The sequence below is a fragment of the Orycteropus afer genome, unplaced genomic scaffold, assembly GCF_000298275.1.
Source record: "Orycteropus afer afer isolate SDZICR_OR568_19922 unplaced genomic scaffold, OryAfe1.0 scaffold00213, whole genome shotgun sequence".
Lineage (NCBI taxonomy): Eukaryota > Metazoa > Chordata > Mammalia > Tubulidentata > Orycteropodidae > Orycteropus > Orycteropus afer.
This window is the reverse complement of record NW_006921800.1, coordinates 2,296,784-2,316,529: the sequence shown is the minus strand read 5'-3', so window position 1 is coordinate 2,316,529 and position 19,746 is coordinate 2,296,784. Positions and strand designations below refer to the sequence as shown.

The window sequence follows — 19,746 nt, the reverse complement described above, 5'->3', positions numbered from 1 at the left end:
TTAGACACAAATTACAATTTAATAACCTTCAAAAAACTTTTCAGTCTTGGAGGGTCCTTGGGGTTGCTGGAAAGTACAATGTGTTCTTAAGCCCCGGAAATCCGCGAGAGCACTCTCTCTTTAAATATCCAAAGTAGTCAAGCTGCTTTTAGACCTTCAAAATGGTGGTGCCCTGGGGACTGGCAAAAGTCCACAGCTCAGCCTGCCTTTCTCTTCTTCACCTTCTGTGTTTGTTCCCCAGCCACTGGAGAAGTGCTCTGTGCAGTCCCTGGCTAGCAGGGCTGATTTTTAGGTTAATTCTTAAGTCCTACCAGCACTCAGGAATCTCCAAGCTGTCTGTGCCGTCAGGATCGCTCAGGATCACTGCCAGACCGCAGCTCCGTATGTCTCCTTTTTTGGTATTTTCACGCAAATTCTTCTGCTAGTTGGGGTTTAGTCCACTTCTGTACCCTTCCCTTCAAGGCTCAGGGGTGCAAGATTATCTTCTGTGTCTGTGTTAATTGGTTTCCCTTTTCTTTGTTGCAGAGGGTCTGTACAGTCTTTCTGCCTAGTCCGCCATCTTGCTGGAACTCCCCGATTTAATATATCTTTGTTGATGCTAATTGTAGCAAAATTTTATCTAATTGTAGCAATTGAAACATCAGTATTTGAGACAGGATAGGATAATGATGAAGAACTTTGGCACCAAAGTCAGTTGCTTGTATCTATATCCGAGATCTACTAGATGTGTGATTGTAGATAGGCTGAATAGATGCTCTTAGTTTTTTCACCTGTAAAATAGGGATAATAATGTTGTTAGGTGCTTTCAAGTTGGTTCTGACTGATACCAACCCTGTATACAACAGGAAAGAACACTGCCTGGTCCTGCACCAATCTCACAATCATCGCTATATTTAAGCCCATTTTTACAGCCACTGTTTCAGTGCATCTCGTGGAGGCCCTTCCTCTTTTTTTTGTTGACCCTCTGCTCTGCCATGAATGATGTCCTACTTCAAAGGCTGGCCGTTCCTGATAACACATCCAAAGTATGTAAGATAAAGTCTCGCCATCTTTGCTTCTAAGGAGCATTACAGCTGTACTTCTAAGAAAGATTTGTTTGTTCTTCTGGCAGTCCATGGTATTTTCAATATTATTCACCAACCCCCAAATTCAAATGCATCAGTTCTTGTTTAGTCTTCCTTATTCATTATCCAGCTATGACGTGCATATGAAGCAATTGAAAATACCATGGCTTGGGTTAGGTGCACCTTGGTCTCCAAAGTGGTATCTTTGCTCTTTAGCGCTTTAAAGAGGTTTTTTGCAGGAGATTTGTCCAGTGCCATATGTCATTTGATTTCTTAACTGCTGCTTCTGTGAGTATTGATTGTGAATCCAAGTAAAATGAAAGCCTTGGCAACTTCTGTATTTTCTCCATTTATTGTGATGTTGCTTAATGGTCCATTTGTGAGGATTTTTGTTTTATGTTAAGATGTAATCCATACTGAAGGCTGTGGTCTTTGATCTTTATCAGGAAATGCTTCAAGTCCTCTTTACTTTCAACAAACAAGGCTGTATCATCTGCCTGTTGCAGGTTTTTAATTAATCTTAATAAGAGTTAAAGGAGCTCTGGTGGCATAGTGCCTAAGGCATTTGACTGCTAGCCAGAAAGTTGGTAGTTCAAATCCACCAGTTGCTCCATGGAAGGAAGACAGGGCATTATACTTCTGTAAAGATTTACCACCTCAGAAACCCAACAGGGATCCCTATGAGATGGGATCAATTCAATGGCAGTGAGTTTGGGTTGTTTTTTTTTTTTTTTTGTAATAACAAACAATTACATTAAATGACATAATTCACATAAGACATTTAACCAGGGCCAATGCTTCCCGTCTACCCAGAGCTGCCTCAAAAGAGAGGCCTGGTGATAAACTTCCAAAAAACCAGCCGGTGAAAACGTTTGGTGCACTGTTCTGCTCTCATAAACATGGGGTCTGAAGTCAACTTCATGATAAACAGTTTAGTGCTTTATAAGCATTTAAATACTTACAAACAGACAAACAAGATTATGAGAAGGAGGAGGGTAATGTGTTAGAAAAATAGAATGGATTTAATGTGATGCAAACAAAAATTTTCAGTTATCTATAATTTTAAAAAAGTCAGACAAAATATAGTATGCTTTTTATTTTATAGAACATAGTTTGGGAAATAGGAGTTCTGGTGATGTAGTACCTAACCTAACCTTCTCCTAACCAGAAGGCTGGTGGTTCAAATCCTCCAGCCACTCCTCAGAGGAAGATTGGGCAATCTACTTCTGTAGAGATACTGCCTCAGAAACCGAAGGAGGGGTCGCTATGAGTCAAATGGACTCTATAGCAGTGAGTTTGATTTTTTTTTTTTTTTGAGTTTGGGAAATGTAGATCTTTAAAGATGACAACTTTAAGATGTTCCCTTGCAAAAGGAGATCTAGTCCATCTCCTAGTTCTCTGAACTCAGAAGATTTGATAAAATAGTTGACTATTTAGATTGGCTCTTAGGATAAGTTTGCTATGAAGGATCCTGTATCAGACCAGCTATTTCCAGGATCATCTTTAAAAGTGCCTAATCTCTTTGAAAATTACTTAATGCCTCTGGAGATTTGTTATTACTATAATTTGGGACAAGTATTTATGACTGGCCCTATTCTGACATTCCTTTAGTTTTTCTCGCATAACTAGGTCCAAAAGCTAATTGGGAATGAGGATAGAAATCTTAAGAGTCATTGATATTTAATTTATTACTTATTTTTCATTTTATCCCTCAGTCTGGTTCTTCACATGCAAAACAGCTTATTCTGTTACCACAGCTATTTCACTGGATTTGTAGCAAATTAGGAGCCAAAGAAGAAAGATATGAGAAATACTTTACCAGAGAGTTTCTAAACAATTTTTCCTCTTTCTTAAATTTTTATTTCACAAGTTGTACTTTTCATCATACTATTTTCTGAATCAAATTAATATTTATTCATAAAAATATTTGGACTGTATGAAAGGAAACATCATTTTAGTTCCATCACTGACTTATTTCATTAACTTTGTGACATATTTTGTTTCAAGGTATTAATTACACCATACATAAAATTTTGTATCTTCACTTGTTTATTTGTCTCAGTATTTCCCCCTTTTTAAGCACTGCTTTTAAAATCTAATATAAATATATTCCAAAAGGTTTATTATGGCAATAAGTCTTCTCTATATTTTATATTATTTCTTCAGGCCAGATTTCCAGAAAAATTACTAAGTCAAAGGTATGGATCTTGATACATATATCCAAAAGCTTTCTAGAAAAGATTTATAGTTACATAGCTAAACTCATTGTGTCTTTATCGCATCTACTTAAGCACATTATTTGATATTCTTTCTTTCCCTTTTTATTTGCTAATGGAATAGATAAAAAGATTTAATGCTATAAGTTAATTTTCATCTCTTAACAAATCAAGGAGCTCTGGTGGCATAGTGCCTAAGGCATTTGACTGCTAACCAGAAGGCTGGCAGTTCAGCCCCACCAGCCACTCCTCAGAAGGAAGGTTAGGCGATCTACTTCTGTAGAGATACTGCCTCGGAAACCCAAGGAGTGGTCGCTCTGAGTCAGATCCAACTCGATGGCAATGAGTTAGTTTTGTGAGTTGACAAATCAGACATAACATTAGTTGTTCTTAGAGTTAATAACACTCCTAAAGCTACTAAGCTTGATTAGATTTATAAATAAATAAATAAATAACAACTTGTTCTTGAGTTTTTTCCAAATCATTGCAGCCCCATATACGCCAAAATAGAACTGTGTTCCACAGGGTTTTCAGTGGCTGGACTTTCAGAAGTAGATTGCCAGGCCTTTCTCCCAAACTGCCTCTAGGTAGATTTGAACCCTCAAACTCACAGTTAGCAGCCAAGTATGTGAACCATTTGCATCACCCAGGAACTCATTTACTGCTTCTTCTTCTTTAAGTCTTTAACATAATCTACTTAGTGGGGACATTTGCCAAATTTAATCATGTTTAAGTGTGGTAATAATTTGGATAATAAATACTATACTTTACTTTGAAAAGGTTGACTATATCAATATAACTAAAAATCTTTTTAAAAGTACCTGGATATACATGGTATTATATTGTTTAAGTAGAGACCTCTTACAGGGTATATGTCTAATAATTTATTTTATGGCTTTAAGTCATTAGCAGAATTAAGTATAAACAATGCCCAGGTTTATTTTTCTTCTTTGTGCCCTAATTGGTTTAAATACAAAATAAATGGTTTTGTTTAATTTTTAAAATCAAACTACAACATAAAAGAAACTTTTGAAACAGATAATAGTATTTTTTTCTTTTTAAAGAAACTTATTAATATTTTTATAAGAAAAGTAAAAGTTACAGAAAATCTAAACTAGCAAAATATAGGATTTTTCCCATTATGATATACTTGTAGTTTTGAAGTTCTGACAGTGAATTTAAGTGCTAACATCTTAAAATTAATTTTATTTCAGGATTGTGGAACTGAAGGAAATGGTTTCTGATGTCAACCTCAGTTTTAATAAGCTGTCCTTTATATCATTGGAGTTATGTATGCTTCAAAAATTGACTTTTTTAGATCTCAGGTATTTATTGATACTTTTACTTGATTTTTTTCTTCAAAACTTGTCTTTGAGTTTGCCTAACTTTTATTCTTCCCCTCCTACTTTCCTAAGTAAATACAGAAACTAGTCTTCAATTTATTACTCATATTTCAGGAGAAATGTAACATTAAACATTTAAGAAATGTTTTAAACAGACATCAATCATGTAAGCTGTTTATAAGTTATGTGATAAAGAGACATAAAATTATTTAAAACATTAGAAAATATTAACACATTCATGCCTAAGCAAAATTACAAGTAAACACATATCATGAACATTTAGTGTGAATTACAAATAATTCACATTTTAAGTGTTAAAGCTGCAAATGGTGGTAGTCTGTTATATAGTTGTAGCTCAGTAACTGATATGGTTACTTAGAAATAAGAGGGCTTAATATTATTCCTGATGTTTTGTGCTATTTAAATGATTTTCCTTGAAGGATATGTTTGTTTCATGCTGTTTCTTTCCTCAAGTGATGGATAAAACTGTTACAACTCTTTGCTGGACTAACAGTTTACATAGTTTCGCCTTAAAGAATCTACGTGGTTTCAAAATATTACGCTAAATAACAAGGCCAAAAGGAAGAAAAAGAAACTGTGAGGGGCAAAAAAAAAAAAAGGAATTTGTGTTTAAGGGTCTTCTGCAGACATAATACCAAAAAAACCACTGCCATCGAGTCAATTCCAATTCATAGCAACCCCATAGGACAGAAAGTAGAACTGCCCTATAGGGTTTCCAAGGTTGTGAATCTTTACTGAAACAGACTGCCCATCTCTCTCCTGAGGAGTGGCTGGAGAGTTTAAACCCCTGACCTTTTGTTTGCAGCCAGATGCTTTAACCATTGCCCCACCAGAGCTCCTTACAGACATAATTGGAAGTTTAATTTAATTAATCTATGACCCTGCTGGGGGTATAGTAGATAAGGCACTTATTGCTAACTGGAAGGTCAGCATTCAAACTACCAGCCTCTCTGCAGAAGGAAGATGGGGTGAGCTACTTCCATAAAGATTTATAGACTCAGAAACCCAATGGAGTTCACTATGAGTCGGAAACAACTTGATGGAAGTGAGTTTTTTTTTTTTTTTTTTTTAATGTCCAGGTCGAAGTAACAGGATCACACATTTCACAGTTCAACTATTTTGTGTCGGGGTTAGGGTCATTTATTTGCTTGGGCTTTAGAAATTTATTTGTAAAATATATATTTCTAATGCCTAGACTTCCTTAAAAAAAAACAACCCACTGGCATCAAGTCAATTCTGACTCAGTGACCCACATTTGGTTTTTGAGGTAGTAAATCTTCACAGAAATAGATTGCCCCATATTCCTTCCATGGAGTGGCTAGTGGGTTTGAACTGCCACCCTTCTGGTTGGCAGTCAGATGCCATAGGCACTGTGCCACCTTAGTGTTTACATATTGTTTCTAGATGTGCTTCTAGTTTATTTAAAATATAAATCCGCTTGCCTTCTGTTCAAACAATAGGCAAATGACAATAAGCTAAGGATTTGTTTTTCTGTATTGCTTTGTAATAAATTACATGGTATGGCTTTTCTAGCCATAGTCTTTGTAATTCCCACCAGATTACTGGGTGGGACCATGCTATTTAAACTCATGATTGTTAAAGTCATCCACCTGGAATATTTCTTTTGGAGCAATTAGAAGTAATCTGAGAAAGTTTGCTCTCTCTCAGGTGTGTGGAACTCTGATAGTGGGATTGGTTGGGTTTGCCACTCTGCCAAGCTCAATATGAGCCCTTTTAGAGGTAGAAGGTATCTCTCACTGCCAGCTGAAAGAGATGTCCTGCTGAGAGAGACATGCTGCTGATAGAGACGTGCTGCTAAGAGAGATGCCCGGCTGAGAGATGGTGGCAGTGGAACCAAGAGGCATGAGACAGAGCGGCAGGCTTACCTGGCCCAAAAAGGCAGAGGCCAGGCCAAGAGGCCAAGGGTCAGAGAGGCATGCCTTAAGGACACAACAGATGGGAGACTGTCTTGATCAAAGAACTGTATCCTGAGCATGTTCCTGAACTTGAATTGTAGCTTGTTGCTTCCCTAATAAACCCCATAATCTGTGAGTTCCGTGTGGCCACTGCGGCAAATTATTGAACCCAGCAGAGAGGTGGTGGGTGCTGCGAGAGGGACGGTTGGTGTCAAGATTGATTATAAGAGGGCTGGAGGGTGGAGGCATATCTGACCTCATAAGAACAAGGGTTGGCTGCTGATTCTGATTCTGTTTTGCTCTTGAGGAGTTAGAGAAGGTCAGAAGATGCCACTTCTGTACCCCTTTAGCAGTTGGTGTCAGGAGTGGGATTCGTTGCAGTGGTCCCAGACTTATAGACGCATGGGATTTTGTAAAAGAAGGAAAGAGCCTGGGAAGTAAAACTTTGGATTCTTAGATGGTTACTTTAGTTGGTGTTACCGGTAATGGCAGAATATAGAGACATTGTGCTGTAGCTGAGGGGAGAAGGGCTTTTGGTTACACCCAGCCAAAGGCCCCAGCCATATACATAGAATGGGAAGATAATCAAGGTGGAGATGAAACTGGAATGTCTTAAAAAGGATTATATGTTTTGGATTATGTGTTTATCTGAATGTACTAGGATATTGAATGTTCTCTTACCTACTTGTACATTAGAAATGATTATTGGGTATGGATAACAGAGAGCATGTAAGTCTGCCTTCAGCCAATACTTGATTGGATATGTTAGAAGGGGAAATCGAATTTTCCTGGATAAAACACAGGCTTTTGTCTCAAACCCTGTGTGTAGAGTATAGGACGCTTAGGTAGAAAACCTGAGCCCCACCCAGAACTACTGAGAGAACAGAAGATCAGCATTTGAAGACAGGACCTACAGAGAAAAAAAAAATGACTTTGGCTTTTTGAATTTCAAGCAAGTGGATTAGCTTTGGGTGCATTAAGGCAGGAAACTCATTGTCCATGAGAGAAACCTCTTCCAGGACTGGAAGTTAAAGGAAACCAGTGAGTAGAAGCCTTGTATACTGCTTGCTTATGATCACCTGGGTCCACTTGAGTGGAAGTGGGGGAAGTGCAGCAGTGAAGAAACAGGACGAGTTTGGTACTCTTTGACTTAGCCCACAGAGGCTGGGCATGAGAGGAAGGGCTGGCTGGTCTGAAGTGCAAGGAGTTGTGAACCTACAGGTATTGAAATAGTCCCTGAGGTCTAAGGATGAGAGAGAGAAAGTGATGGCTGGTCTGAAGTGAAGGGAAGAGTGTGACTTCCAAACTTGCAGCTGGTACCCATGACCTAGCTGAGATGGCTAGGGCTGAGCAGACCAGAACCTGACCAAATGAAGAGGAGGATGTTGGACATTGAGCTGGTGTTGAGTTGCTGCAATTTGATGGCATATGCTAGGCTGGACTTTACTTGGTTATGGATGCAGATGCTGGCTTACATGATTTCATGGGTGTGGTTGTTCTTAAACTGATGGTGAAGGGGATGTTAATTTTTGAAGTATAAAAGGGATGATGGCTAGAAAAGCCAGAGGGTGACCTGTGGTGTAATAAATTACATGGTATGGCTTTTCTAGCCATAGCCTTTGTAACTCTCACTGGATTACTGGGTGGGACTATGCAATTTAAACTCCTGATTGTTAAAGTCATCCACCTGGATGGAACAACACTAAATAATCTTTTGGGAAAGTTCACTCTCTCTCAGGTGTGTAGAACTCTGATGTTGGGATTGGTTGATTTTGCCACTCTGCTAGGCTCAAAATGCATCTTCCTAGAGGCAGAAGGAATCTCTCACTGCTAGCTGAGAGAGATGCACTGCTGAGAGAGAGACACGCTATTGAGAAAGAGACATGCTGCTGAGAGACTCGCCCTGCTGAGAGATGGCAGCAGTGGAACCAAGAAGCAAAGGCAGAGCGGTAGGCTTGTCTGGCCCACAGAGGCAGAGGCCAGGTTGAGAAGCCATGGGCCAGAGAAGCGTGTCTAAGGACACAGCAGAGGGGAGACTGTCCTGATCAAAGAACTGTATCCTGAGCGTGTTCCTGAATTTGAATTGTAGCCTGTTGCTTCCCTAATAAGCCCCGTAATCTTTGCATTCTGTGTGGCCACTGCAACAAATTATCAAACCCAGCAGAGAGCTGGTGGGTGCTGCAAGAAGGGCAGTTGGTGTCGAAGTTGGTAAGAGAGATGGAGGGTGGCAGCAAGCCTGGTCTCATAAGGACAGGGCTGCTGATGGTGATTCTGTCTTCCTCGTGTAGATTTAGAGAAGGTCAGAAGATGCCACCTCTGTGCCCCTTTAGCATGTACAATTTTTTTTTTTTTTCATTTATGGAATTAAAGCAAATCTACTAACATCCTACTCCTACTAATAAGAAATCACTTCTGTTTTTAGGTGGTAGCTATACTGTCAAAACACTGTAAAACCACATTTGGGATGAATCCATGCCTCCATTGCTTCTGTTTTACTTCCTTTTCCCTCAGTCTCCTCTCTCTCTATGTATATATACAGGCCTCTGTCTATAACTAGTTTATAATTTAGTGATCAAAATCTGCTTTCATGTCTGTTATTAGGAGGTTTGGGGTTCTTAAGGAAAAGGATAGGAACCAGCAGTAGGTGATTCATTACAACTTAGGGATAATAACTGGAACTAAGTATAGAGAAAAGAAAATAGATTGCATTGTAGAAAATGTGACTCTTACATAACAGACTTGATGTCTGAATGCAAAGCAATAGGTTAGAGAAAAGTATCCAGTTATAAGTTTTCATTTCTATGTAGCCATCTAGTTGGAAGTTTTCTCACAAATGTATTTTATTATTTGGTAGTTGTATGCCTCTAGAATCCTTTTGCCTTATTGTTACCCTTCCTTCTAAAATTGCCCCCAGATTCTTCCTATGATAAATGAGATTGTGTTCACTTCCTTGTTTTATCATGAGATCCCAAAAATGTGTTGTGCAAATTGAAATTCTAAACTTAGGAGTAGAAATGAACTGCTTAATACCTTTGCAGTAGAAAACTCTGAGTTTATAAACATATACAGTCTCTTTATCTTCCTGTTTCAGTTTTTTCCTCTAAATTTAAAAATTCTGCTTGGAATAAAATTTCATGTTTGTGTATGAAACATATGTGTTAAGACCACTTGAATATTTAGTGTGGTATTATTATAGATATGATTTAAAGGGTCCTGTCTGAACAATATTGCTGAGTCTATTTGAAAGAGATAAGAGACTCATTTACAACATTTACTTTGACAAATATACTATTAAGGAGTTAGTTGTAATACCATTTGGTTTTATATTGGTGTTATTAAGGACTTTGCACCCTAATCAGGTTCTTGAGGCAACTAACTTAGAATTCTAAGGACTCAGTCTTTTTGAGACCAGATAAGGGTTCCTAAACTGATGTAAATAATTTATTCTTGTGTAATATTCATGTAATATTTTAATAATGAATTAAAATTATAAAAATTTTCAAACTCTCTAACTCCTTTATTTTTCTTCCCAATTTAGAAACAATTTTTTAAATTCTTTGCCTGAAGAAATGGAATCATTGATAAGACTACAAATGATCAATCTTTCTTTTAATAGGTAAGAGAACGGACAATTCGCTATTATTTTATGGAATATTTCTACATCTTTCTTACTAGAGAAAAATGATGAAAAGAGGCAGATAAACAATAAACCAAAAAAACACTCATTGCTGTTGGATCTGTTCTGACATAGCAACCATATAGGACAGAGTAGAATTCCCCTATGAGGTTTCCAAGGCTATTAGTCCTGTTGGCATAGCGGTTAAGCACTCAGCAGTTTGAACCCAAAAGCCACTCCATGGGGGAAAGATGGCAGCCTGTCTCTGTAAAGATCACAGCCTTAGAAAGCCTATGTGGCACTGCTATGCTGTCCTTTAGGGTCTCTGTGAGTCAAAATCAACTTGATGGCACTGAGATTAATCTTAACAAAAACTAACTGCTTCATCTTTCTTCCACAGAGATGCCGGTGGTTTCGAACCACTGACTTTTCAGTTAGTAGCTGAACACTTAACCACTGTAGATAAACAATAAGGCCCCATATTTTTAAATATTTGGGCTTTATTTTCACCTAAACCAAAGCCAAACCCACTGCCGTAGAGTCGTATCCAACTCATAGCGACCCCTCGTTGGGTTTCCGAGGCAGTATCACTACGGAAGTAGATTGCCCAACTTTCCTTCTTAAGATTGAAAATGATGTTGCTTGCTTAGAATGAATGTATAGTACTTTTTTGTTCTTTTTTTCCATTTTGAGAAACGTGTAGTCTAGTAGGAAGATAAATATGCAAATAAATAATTATTATATCTGATTGCTATAATGGAAACATAACCAAAGAAACCAAGTGCATTGAAAAGGTATCTCCTGAGGTTACCTGGGAGCTCTGGTGGCATAGTACCTAAAGCATTTGACTACTAACCAGAAGGTTTGTGGTTTAAACTCACCAGCAGCTCCTCAGAAGGAAGATTGGGCAATCTACTTCCGTAGTGATACCGCCTCAGAAACCCAAGGAAAGGTCGCTGTGAGTCGGGACTGACTCGATGGCAGTGAGTTTGGTTTTTTGGTTTTGAGATTACCTCAGAAGGTAGCATTGAAACTGAGGCTTGAAAAATAGACAAGCATTTGCCAGGTACAAAGGGAAGGAGCATTCCAGGTAGAGCAAAAAGCACATGTAAAGCCACAAGGATGTGTTTGGAAACTTCAAGAAATTCATTAAGTCTTAGACCATAAATTATAGGAGGTAGAGAAGTAGAAGTAACAGATAAGTTTGTTCATGTATGCAGTAGCTGGCCCTTTAAGAACTTTCTATGCCAGATGAAACACCAAACAAAACCAAATCCATTGTTGTCAAGTCAATTTTGACTCATAGCAACCCTATATGAAAAGTAGATTTTATTCTGCAAATCCTATAAAGATACTGTAGATAATTAAGAGGATTTAGTATTTATTGAGGAGCTCTGGTGGCGTAGTGCCTAAGGCATTTGACTGCTAACCAGAGGGCTGGCGGTTCAAGCCCACCAGCCACTCCTCAGAAGAAAGGTTGGGCAATCTATTTCCATAATGATAACCCCTCTGAAACTAAGGGGGGGTCTCTATAAGTCAAATCCAACTTGATGCCAGTGAATCTTTTTTTTTTTTTTTTTAATATTTATTAGGCTATTATATGTTGACACTGTGCTAAGTACTTTACATGTTTTTTATCATTCAATCCTCATAATAAAAAACTTACATGGTAGGTTCTGTTATTATATCCATTTAAAAATTGAGCATTAGAATTAAGTAACGTACTTATGGTTCAAACACATTCAGTTTGGTTGCAGAGTCTGTGTCTTTAACCAGTATGCTATCTTGCCTCTCAAAGATGAAGAAGGATGGATTAGAATGTTTTACAGCAATGAATGGCCATTGAAGAGGTTCTAGCAACACTTTCTTCTTGTAAGGCAGCATTTGCTGAAACCACACCAGATAGAGCTAGGACTTGATCTACAAAGTTCATATAGCCAAGTATTTGAGCTATAAAACACTGTTTGTGCTATCCATTCCTATAATCTCCAGACAGTGACCACAATTCAAGCCCCATTAACTTTTACTCTCTTATTGAAACCTTGGGAGCGCTGATGGCATAGTGCCTAAGGCACTTGACTGCTAACCAGAAGGCTGGTGGTTCAAACCTACCAGCTACTCCTTGGAAGGAAGGTTAGGCAATCTACTTCTATAGTGATACTGCCTCAGAAACCCAAGGAGGGGTCGCTATGAGTCAGGTCCCACTCGCTGGCACATAACAACAACAACAACATTGAAACCTTAAATGGTCTATGCTTCTTCAATTTTTACTCATATGAGTATTAACCTTCTTGCTCTCCAGTCCTTTCTCCTAAGGACCATGAAGCCAGGGACCATGTTGCTTTTGTTCACCATTTTATCCTTGACAATACTGTTGAATGAATGGAACTTGGCTCTGAAAGGAAATAGAGCTACATAGCAAAGCTAAAGGAGGACATGTTTGAAGGGGTGTAGGATGAGTCGGGAGGTGCCGCGTCCAGGAAAACAACACAGGTCATGAAACAAAGCGACACGAAAGGATTAAAGGTTTGAAAGGAACGGGGGCCAGGTGGATGCTCTGCATATAATGCGTGAGCGACCCCTGATGCATCATCCGCTCTGCTTTATTTATACATAAACTCATGATTACAGTATTATTCTTGGAATCTGCTTAATGCAATCAAAGAATCTGCTTAAGACAATCAAATATTCTCTACAAAGTTAAAACTTTACTCTTTCCCATACCTGGAGGTCTTTTCCCATGCCCCAAAACAATAGATGATTAATTAGGTTAACATTTCTTCCAAAAATAATGAATAATCACCAAAATGTATTATTCTAAAACAATGTGATTATTAGGGTACGTGATTTTAAGGTATGAAATAATTACCAAGATACATTATTCTAAAATATGGTTACTGAAACTTACTATTCTTAGGGTAAAACTTTGTTCCAGTAAAACAGGTTAGCAAACATTCTGCTGGGGCAATGTTCCACCCCAGGAACACAATAGTAGGAGCCAAGCAACCACTCAACCATAAGAGAGGCCTTGCCTTCTTTTAGCTATTGTTAGAACATGTGCCTTGCAATTATGTCCTTTTGGTGGTCTTTTTCTTGGTCTCCAACAAGGAGGAAGGAGATTGTGTGTATTAAAAATGGAAGAACAAATATATTTATATGCTGTTGACAGTAATCAAATAGAATGGAAGAGGATGCAGTTATATGATAGAGAGGGGTTATTTAATAGAGCATTGTCATTTTGTAGTTTGACAGGATTTAAAGCATTAACCTTGAATAGAAGGAAGGATAACCTTTACTTTGATCCAAGTTCAGAGAATATAATGATAGGTGCAGATGCAGATTCATTTTGGGTAGGAAGAAGAAATTAAGAGAATGTATGCCTAATGTCCTTTAATTTCTTGCCAATTATAAGAAATAATATCATCTTCTGAGGAAGGAAGGGACAAAAGTTAATCAAAATTAGAGAAGAATTATGAGCCTTCAGTAGAGTAGCTAAGGAAAAATTGAAGAAAGAGCTGACTGAGCATATTTAATTGAATTGTTTGATGAGAGAGGATCTGCTGAGATGGCGTATGAGACATTATAATTTTATTTATTCTTTCATCATGTTTTTATTTAACACTGTTTTTAGACAGTTCTATGTGGCTCTCTTGCATTTTTGCACATCTTTGAGTGAGGCATTAACCGCCCTTTCTTCCAGACTGTCTTTTCAGGTATGGTTGCATAGCCAACACCCTTAAAAGAGAGAGATAGTATCTCCCTTGAGAGCAAAGAGCAGGTTTCCCTGCATCCTTGGAAGGTATAATGCTTCCTTACAGAGCAAAGGGTAGGTATGCCTACTACCCATCATATAAAAGATTCCTTAAGCTCAGGTTCCTCTCCTATGACATAACACACTGTGTTTAGGCATTCACCTAGGTGATCCACATCCTGATGGAATATGGGGCAGGGACTTTGGCATAAACATATTGATGCTCACTCACTGTGCTGTACTGTGAATAATAAAAGTCTTTTTTGTCTGATTCAGAAGCCTTGTGTATTTGCCAAAATCTGGGAAACTGTGGCAGGCTAACTTGTTAGCTTGAAAGACCTCTTCACAGTTCTTGAAAAGATTGTGCTGTATGTCAGTCTGTAATACCAGTCAGTATTGATGACAGCCAGCAGAAATGTAGCACTACCTTCAACCTTGTGGTATGTGGGACACTGAGAAAGGAAACAGCCTTCACTTGAGAACATTGCAATGATAGCAGCAGGTATCTGGAGGCAAGAGCCAGTTAAGACAAAGAGCCTCTCTGTTACTGTAGTCTCAGGTTCTCCTGCCTCACATTTTTTCTCCCTTCCTTCTTTTTTTTTTAAAGTTACCCTAATCATATCAAATTAATCTCTTTAACAAAACTCTGTATACTTACTCATTCATATCTAGTCATATCATTTGTAAATAAGTACAATTTTGCCTCTTCAATTCATATACCTCTTATTCCTTTTCTTCCGTCTTACTGCTTTCTCTAGAACCTCCAGTACCATATCAGACTAGGTAATACAGGTATCCTTGTCTTAATAATGATTTAACATTTACCCACCAACTTTTATAATATTAAGGAATATATGTTATATTCCATTCAGCTCTAAATATTTTGCAGTTTTAGATTTCTTCTTTCATCTAAGAGTTATTTAGTCTAGTTTTCCTTTTTTTTAATTTAGCTTTCTGTTACTGGTACCTGGTTTCAGTGCATTTGGCTATAGTATACAGTATACGTCACGTTGATTCCTTGGAATTTATTGTGATTTCCTTCATTACTTGTCAAAAAACATCTGTTCTCCCTTTGTTAGGTGTAATTTCTGTCAATGTAACAGATCAGATTACCTTTAATCATGCTATCTAAATCTTACTTGGTCTGTTTTTGCTGCTTTTTCAGTTTTTGAGAAGACTACATTAAAATCTCCAATTATAATTGTAGTTTAATCACTTTTTTTTTTTGGTAGTTTAGTCGAATTGTTGCTTTAGGTATTTTAAAGATTTATTAGGGCATATGTGTTCATGATTGCCACCTCAGCTTGATATGTTACATATATCAACTTTCTGTGTCCCTTATTTTTTCACTTTAATTTTTTTTTTTCTCCCCCTTCTGATAGTCAAATGACTATGTCAGGGACTTTTAGTTTACATTTGCCTGGTATGTCTTTTTTTCATTCCTTGATTCTTAACATTCCTGAGTTGTTTTGTTTTAAATGTAACTCTTGTAGTTAATATATTGTTATCTTGCTTTTTGACCTACTCAGAATCTCTGTTTCTTCAGTGATTAAGCCCATTACATTTAATTACTATGTTGTTGTTGTTGTTATGTGCAATCTAGTTGGACCCGACTCATAGCGACCCCTCCTTGGGTTTCTGAGGCAGTATCACTACGGAAGTAGATTGCCCAACCTTCCTTTCGAGGAGTGGCTGGTAGGTTTGAACCACCAGACTTCTGGTTAGCACTCAAGTGCCTTAGGCACTGTGCTACCAGAGCTCCTATTTAATTGCTATAGTAGTGGTCATTTTTGCCATCTTATTTTGTTTCATAATTACTTTCCTTCTGTGTTTCTTTTTCTCCCTTTCTCCCTTTCTCCTTCCATTAGGTTGATTGATTCCCTTCTGCTGCTTAAACATAGTAAACCTTATATAAGTTTTTTACTCATCCTTACTTCTCCTATGTTTCTTTTTCTTCCTGGATTCATTTTTCCTTAGCTGGAGAACACTGTAAGTATTGTTAAGAAAGAAATCTTTGTATGGTAAATTTTCTGAAACCATAAGTCACTATCTTTTATTTGCTCTTTAATTCAAATGTTGAGTTCTAGGATCAAAATCATTTTGTTTCCACACATTTAAATAGTTCATTATTTTCTTACTCTAGAGAAGTCTGGTGCAACATGATTATTATTCCTTTGTAGGTAATCTATTTCTTTGGAAACTACTGGTATTAGTAGTTAATATTTCACACAGACTTTTTAAAAGGACCCTAGTTAGAGTGTATCTGCCAATTTTTTTAGTAGTTATTTAATCCACTCTGTTAGCATACTATTAGCCTTTTAAATATTTTTTTTAGATTTTAGAAATTTCTTGATCATTACAGTTTTATGATTTTCCTCTTCTTATTTGTTTCTTCCTTTCTTCCGTTTTGAGATTCCTTTTAGATGAGTGTTGACAGGGCTACTTTTATTATCCACTTCTTTAACATCTCTTATTCTTTCCTTCTCTTTATCTTTTCCTGAAGCAATCTAGGAAAATTCTCCCCCGGTTCTCAGTGATAATTTGTTATGATGGTCAACTTACCTTTTGAAGTCTATTTCGATGTTTATATTTTTACAACTAAATTACTAGTTCCTTTTTATAATTCCTTGTTTCTGCTGTGTGTTTCTCAAATTTTTTCTTTTCTTAGGATATTTATTATGCATATTGTAATTCTTGTCTGTCTGCTCCATTATTTGTGCCTTTTCATGAATAGGTTATAACATTGTTGTCTTTAGTTCAAGATATATGCATTGCCCAGATTTCTCCTAATTTTTATTTGTGAATCCATCTATTTGTCTTTTAAGCTATTAGTTGCTTTGGTAAGTAATGTCTCTAGAGAAGGGCCAAAAGCTAATCCTAACTTCTGTTTTAACAGATGAGCTATATTTTTTATAACTACCTTGGGAGAGAGGAGAATAGGAGAGAGCACTCAGGGGCCATTCAGCTCATCGTTACTCCTCATTAGTGGCTCTCCAGTGTCATTGGAACCTCAGAGCTGCCTTACTGTTGACCTTCCACTATTGCTGTTTTGCACAGGAAGGACAGCATAAGGCAGTGAAAAGGCTGCAGCTGAAGGGCTCTCCTTTATCCTATCCTTGTCTTTTCTACTTCGGGCTACAGTTTACCTCAAAGAGAATTCTTGCCAGCTTCTGTATCCCAAGGGTTCCTCAAAGATTTTGTGTTAATTTCCAAGTACTGCTCTGAGAGCCATCAACCATCCCAACTCTTGCAGCATATTTAGGGTCACTTTGGGCAGGCAAGCCAATAACCTGTACTAGTTTTTCAGCTTCTCAAGAACCAAAAGTATATTCATTTTGGAAGCTTTAATGAAAGGAACTATAAAACTAATTTTACTCACTAGATCAGTAAGAAGTAAAAGTGAACTAAGGAGACTATATAAAAGGATAAATTCTATAGAGAATCTCAGGAGGATTTCCTTATCTCCTGAATGTGAACATAAAAGCATGGGAGAATTTAAACTTATTTTATAGAGTAAATAGAATCTGTTAAAAGTTTATCCACTTAACATATATTTAAAGGTTTCCAAACCTGCCCATTTTCTTTGTTTTATGGCAAATGTGAAATACAGAACTTAAATATAAAATAATATACACCAAAGAAAACAATACCTCATTGTATTAAGCTAAAGATTATGTATTTTAAGAAATTATTCTGACCTCTGATTCCAGTTTATTTAGGTGTTCTGTTTATTTTTTAATAGGTTCAAAGTACTGCCTGAAGTTCTATATCGTATCTCCACGCTTGAAACAGTTCTGATTAGTAACAATCAGGTTGGATCCCTGGACCCTCAGAAGATGAAAATGATGGAAAATCTGATTACGCTGGACCTTCAAAATAATGACCTTCTACAAATTCCTCCAGAGCTTGGGAATTGTGTCAGTTTAAGGTAACTATGCTTCTGAGTTTTTCCATTTATTTGATTTGTTGAAAGTGTTTTTGTGTTTGTTTTTTCTTGTTGAGGTAATCTTGTAGGAATTTGAAGTAACACATATAAGAGCTTATTAAAAATCTTAAGTAACAAAACCTGGAATCCCCATTCTGATTTTCAAATTTTACCAAATGTATATATTTTTTAGCTTTGTTTATATGATATATATGTAAATATAGTAACTAGTTGTTTTTAATAGTACTTTTCTTATCATTGTGTATATTTATAACATGAAACACTGCATAAAACTGTCAGGGAAATTCAAGCTCCTTAACTTTGCGTACAGAGTTTTAAAATCTGATTACAGACTAGCAATGTTCCATTTCAAGCCCAATGTGGCTTTTCTGGTGCTTTGAGTTTGCTATTCCCTCAACCTGAAATGCCTTTACCCTGCTTACATAAATAATGGACTTAAATAACACTTTGAAATCCTTTCTGATTGTCCAGGAAGAGTTAGTCTCTCTTCCAATTTCCCACCATTCTTTGTTTGGACTCATTTATATAATTGTGTGTGTGTGTGTGTCGTCCTTTAAAAAATGGTATCCCAGAGCCTGGAACATAGTAAGCACCCAGTAACTGCTTCTTAAATGAATATGAATTGTTTGGTGTTTTCTACTTTATGGGACAGCACTGGTGTCTGCTCTGATGCCTTATAGATGTAAATTATAGGAGGCAAGAAAAATAATTCCTTTTTCTAGACTTGAAGAAAATCAGCCTTTAAAAGAATTTCCAGGGCACATAGAAAATTGTGAAGATATCTAGTGCATAATATATGGTATGAGTCCTTTACTTTTGTTTAAATAAATAAGCTATTAAAAAAATAATAATAAATTCCCTTATAATTGAAGATATTTCATTCAGGAGCTCTGTTGGCATAGTGCCTAAGACACTTGAGTACTAACCAGAAGGCTGACGGTTCAAACCCACCAGCCACTCCTCGGAAGGAAGGTTGGGCAATCTACTTCCATAGTGATACCGCCTCAGAAACTCAAGGAGGGGTCACAATGAGTCGGGTCCGACTCAACGGCACATAACAACAACAACAACACATCATACTGTTAAGAGAATTAAAAGAGAGACAAAGAATGTAAATTAGTTAGCATTGTAACTTTCACCTGATAAGCATTCAATTAATGTTGTTTTGGTTATTATTGTAGTTGTAATCCCAAATGTTTACATGCCCAGATTTAAAAAAGAACAAATAGAAAAAATAAATAAAATTTTTATTTTCATATCGCAGATGAAATGAGAAGAAAAGCCTCTCTAATGGAAAATGTTTAAATTCATAATTTCTTTCTTTTGTTTAGAACATTACTCCTAGATGGAAATCCATTCCGTGTTCCTCGAGCAGCCATATTAATGAAAGGAACAGCTGCTATCCTGGAATATTTGAGAGACCGAATTCCTACTTAGATTGGAATTGCTTTATAATCCTACCAAATTAATTGTTAAAAGTATATAATATTTTCTTTTAGTATCATCTTCAAGCTGATTGTTATAATTGATCTTACAGTTTTCCAGTTTCACCTAACCATCGGTATAATTGGCCTGGGCAATATTCACTGCCACAGAATATATTTACATTGACAACTGTTTAACATTTTTTCCAAGATGTTGTGTACGTTTCTAATGGTGATAACCATGTGTAGTGTCCATACATTTGTTTTGAATGTTTTGCACAGAATTTATCTCACCCACTCGCATTCCCTTATAACATAGCAAGCAATTTCTTTAAAAATTTTATTTAAGGTGAATTATTTTTATAATGACAGAGCATTTTTGTATAAGTGTTTTTCTTTTTTCTTCTCTGCTTGTATTACATATAACATGACCAATTTACTTGAATATG

At 36.8% G+C, this 19,746-nt stretch overlaps 1 protein-coding gene across 1 annotated transcript in view; it reads left to right on the top strand.

Annotated features, from left to right (window-relative positions):
* The window catches only part of LRRC40 (leucine rich repeat containing 40), an 89,323-nt gene extending 70,013 nt beyond the window's left edge, over positions 1–19,310 (top strand). Inside the window, exons 12-15 of the mRNA XM_007948316.1 lie at positions 4,495–4,605; positions 10,099–10,176; positions 17,670–17,855; positions 19,205–19,310. Coding sequence (XP_007946507.1) covers positions 4,495–4,605; positions 10,099–10,176; positions 17,670–17,855; positions 19,205–19,310 — 481 coding nt within the window. The remainder of the gene's footprint in view (positions 1–4,494; positions 4,606–10,098; positions 10,177–17,669; positions 17,856–19,204) is intronic.
* Positions 19,311–19,746: the final 436 nt, after the last annotated feature.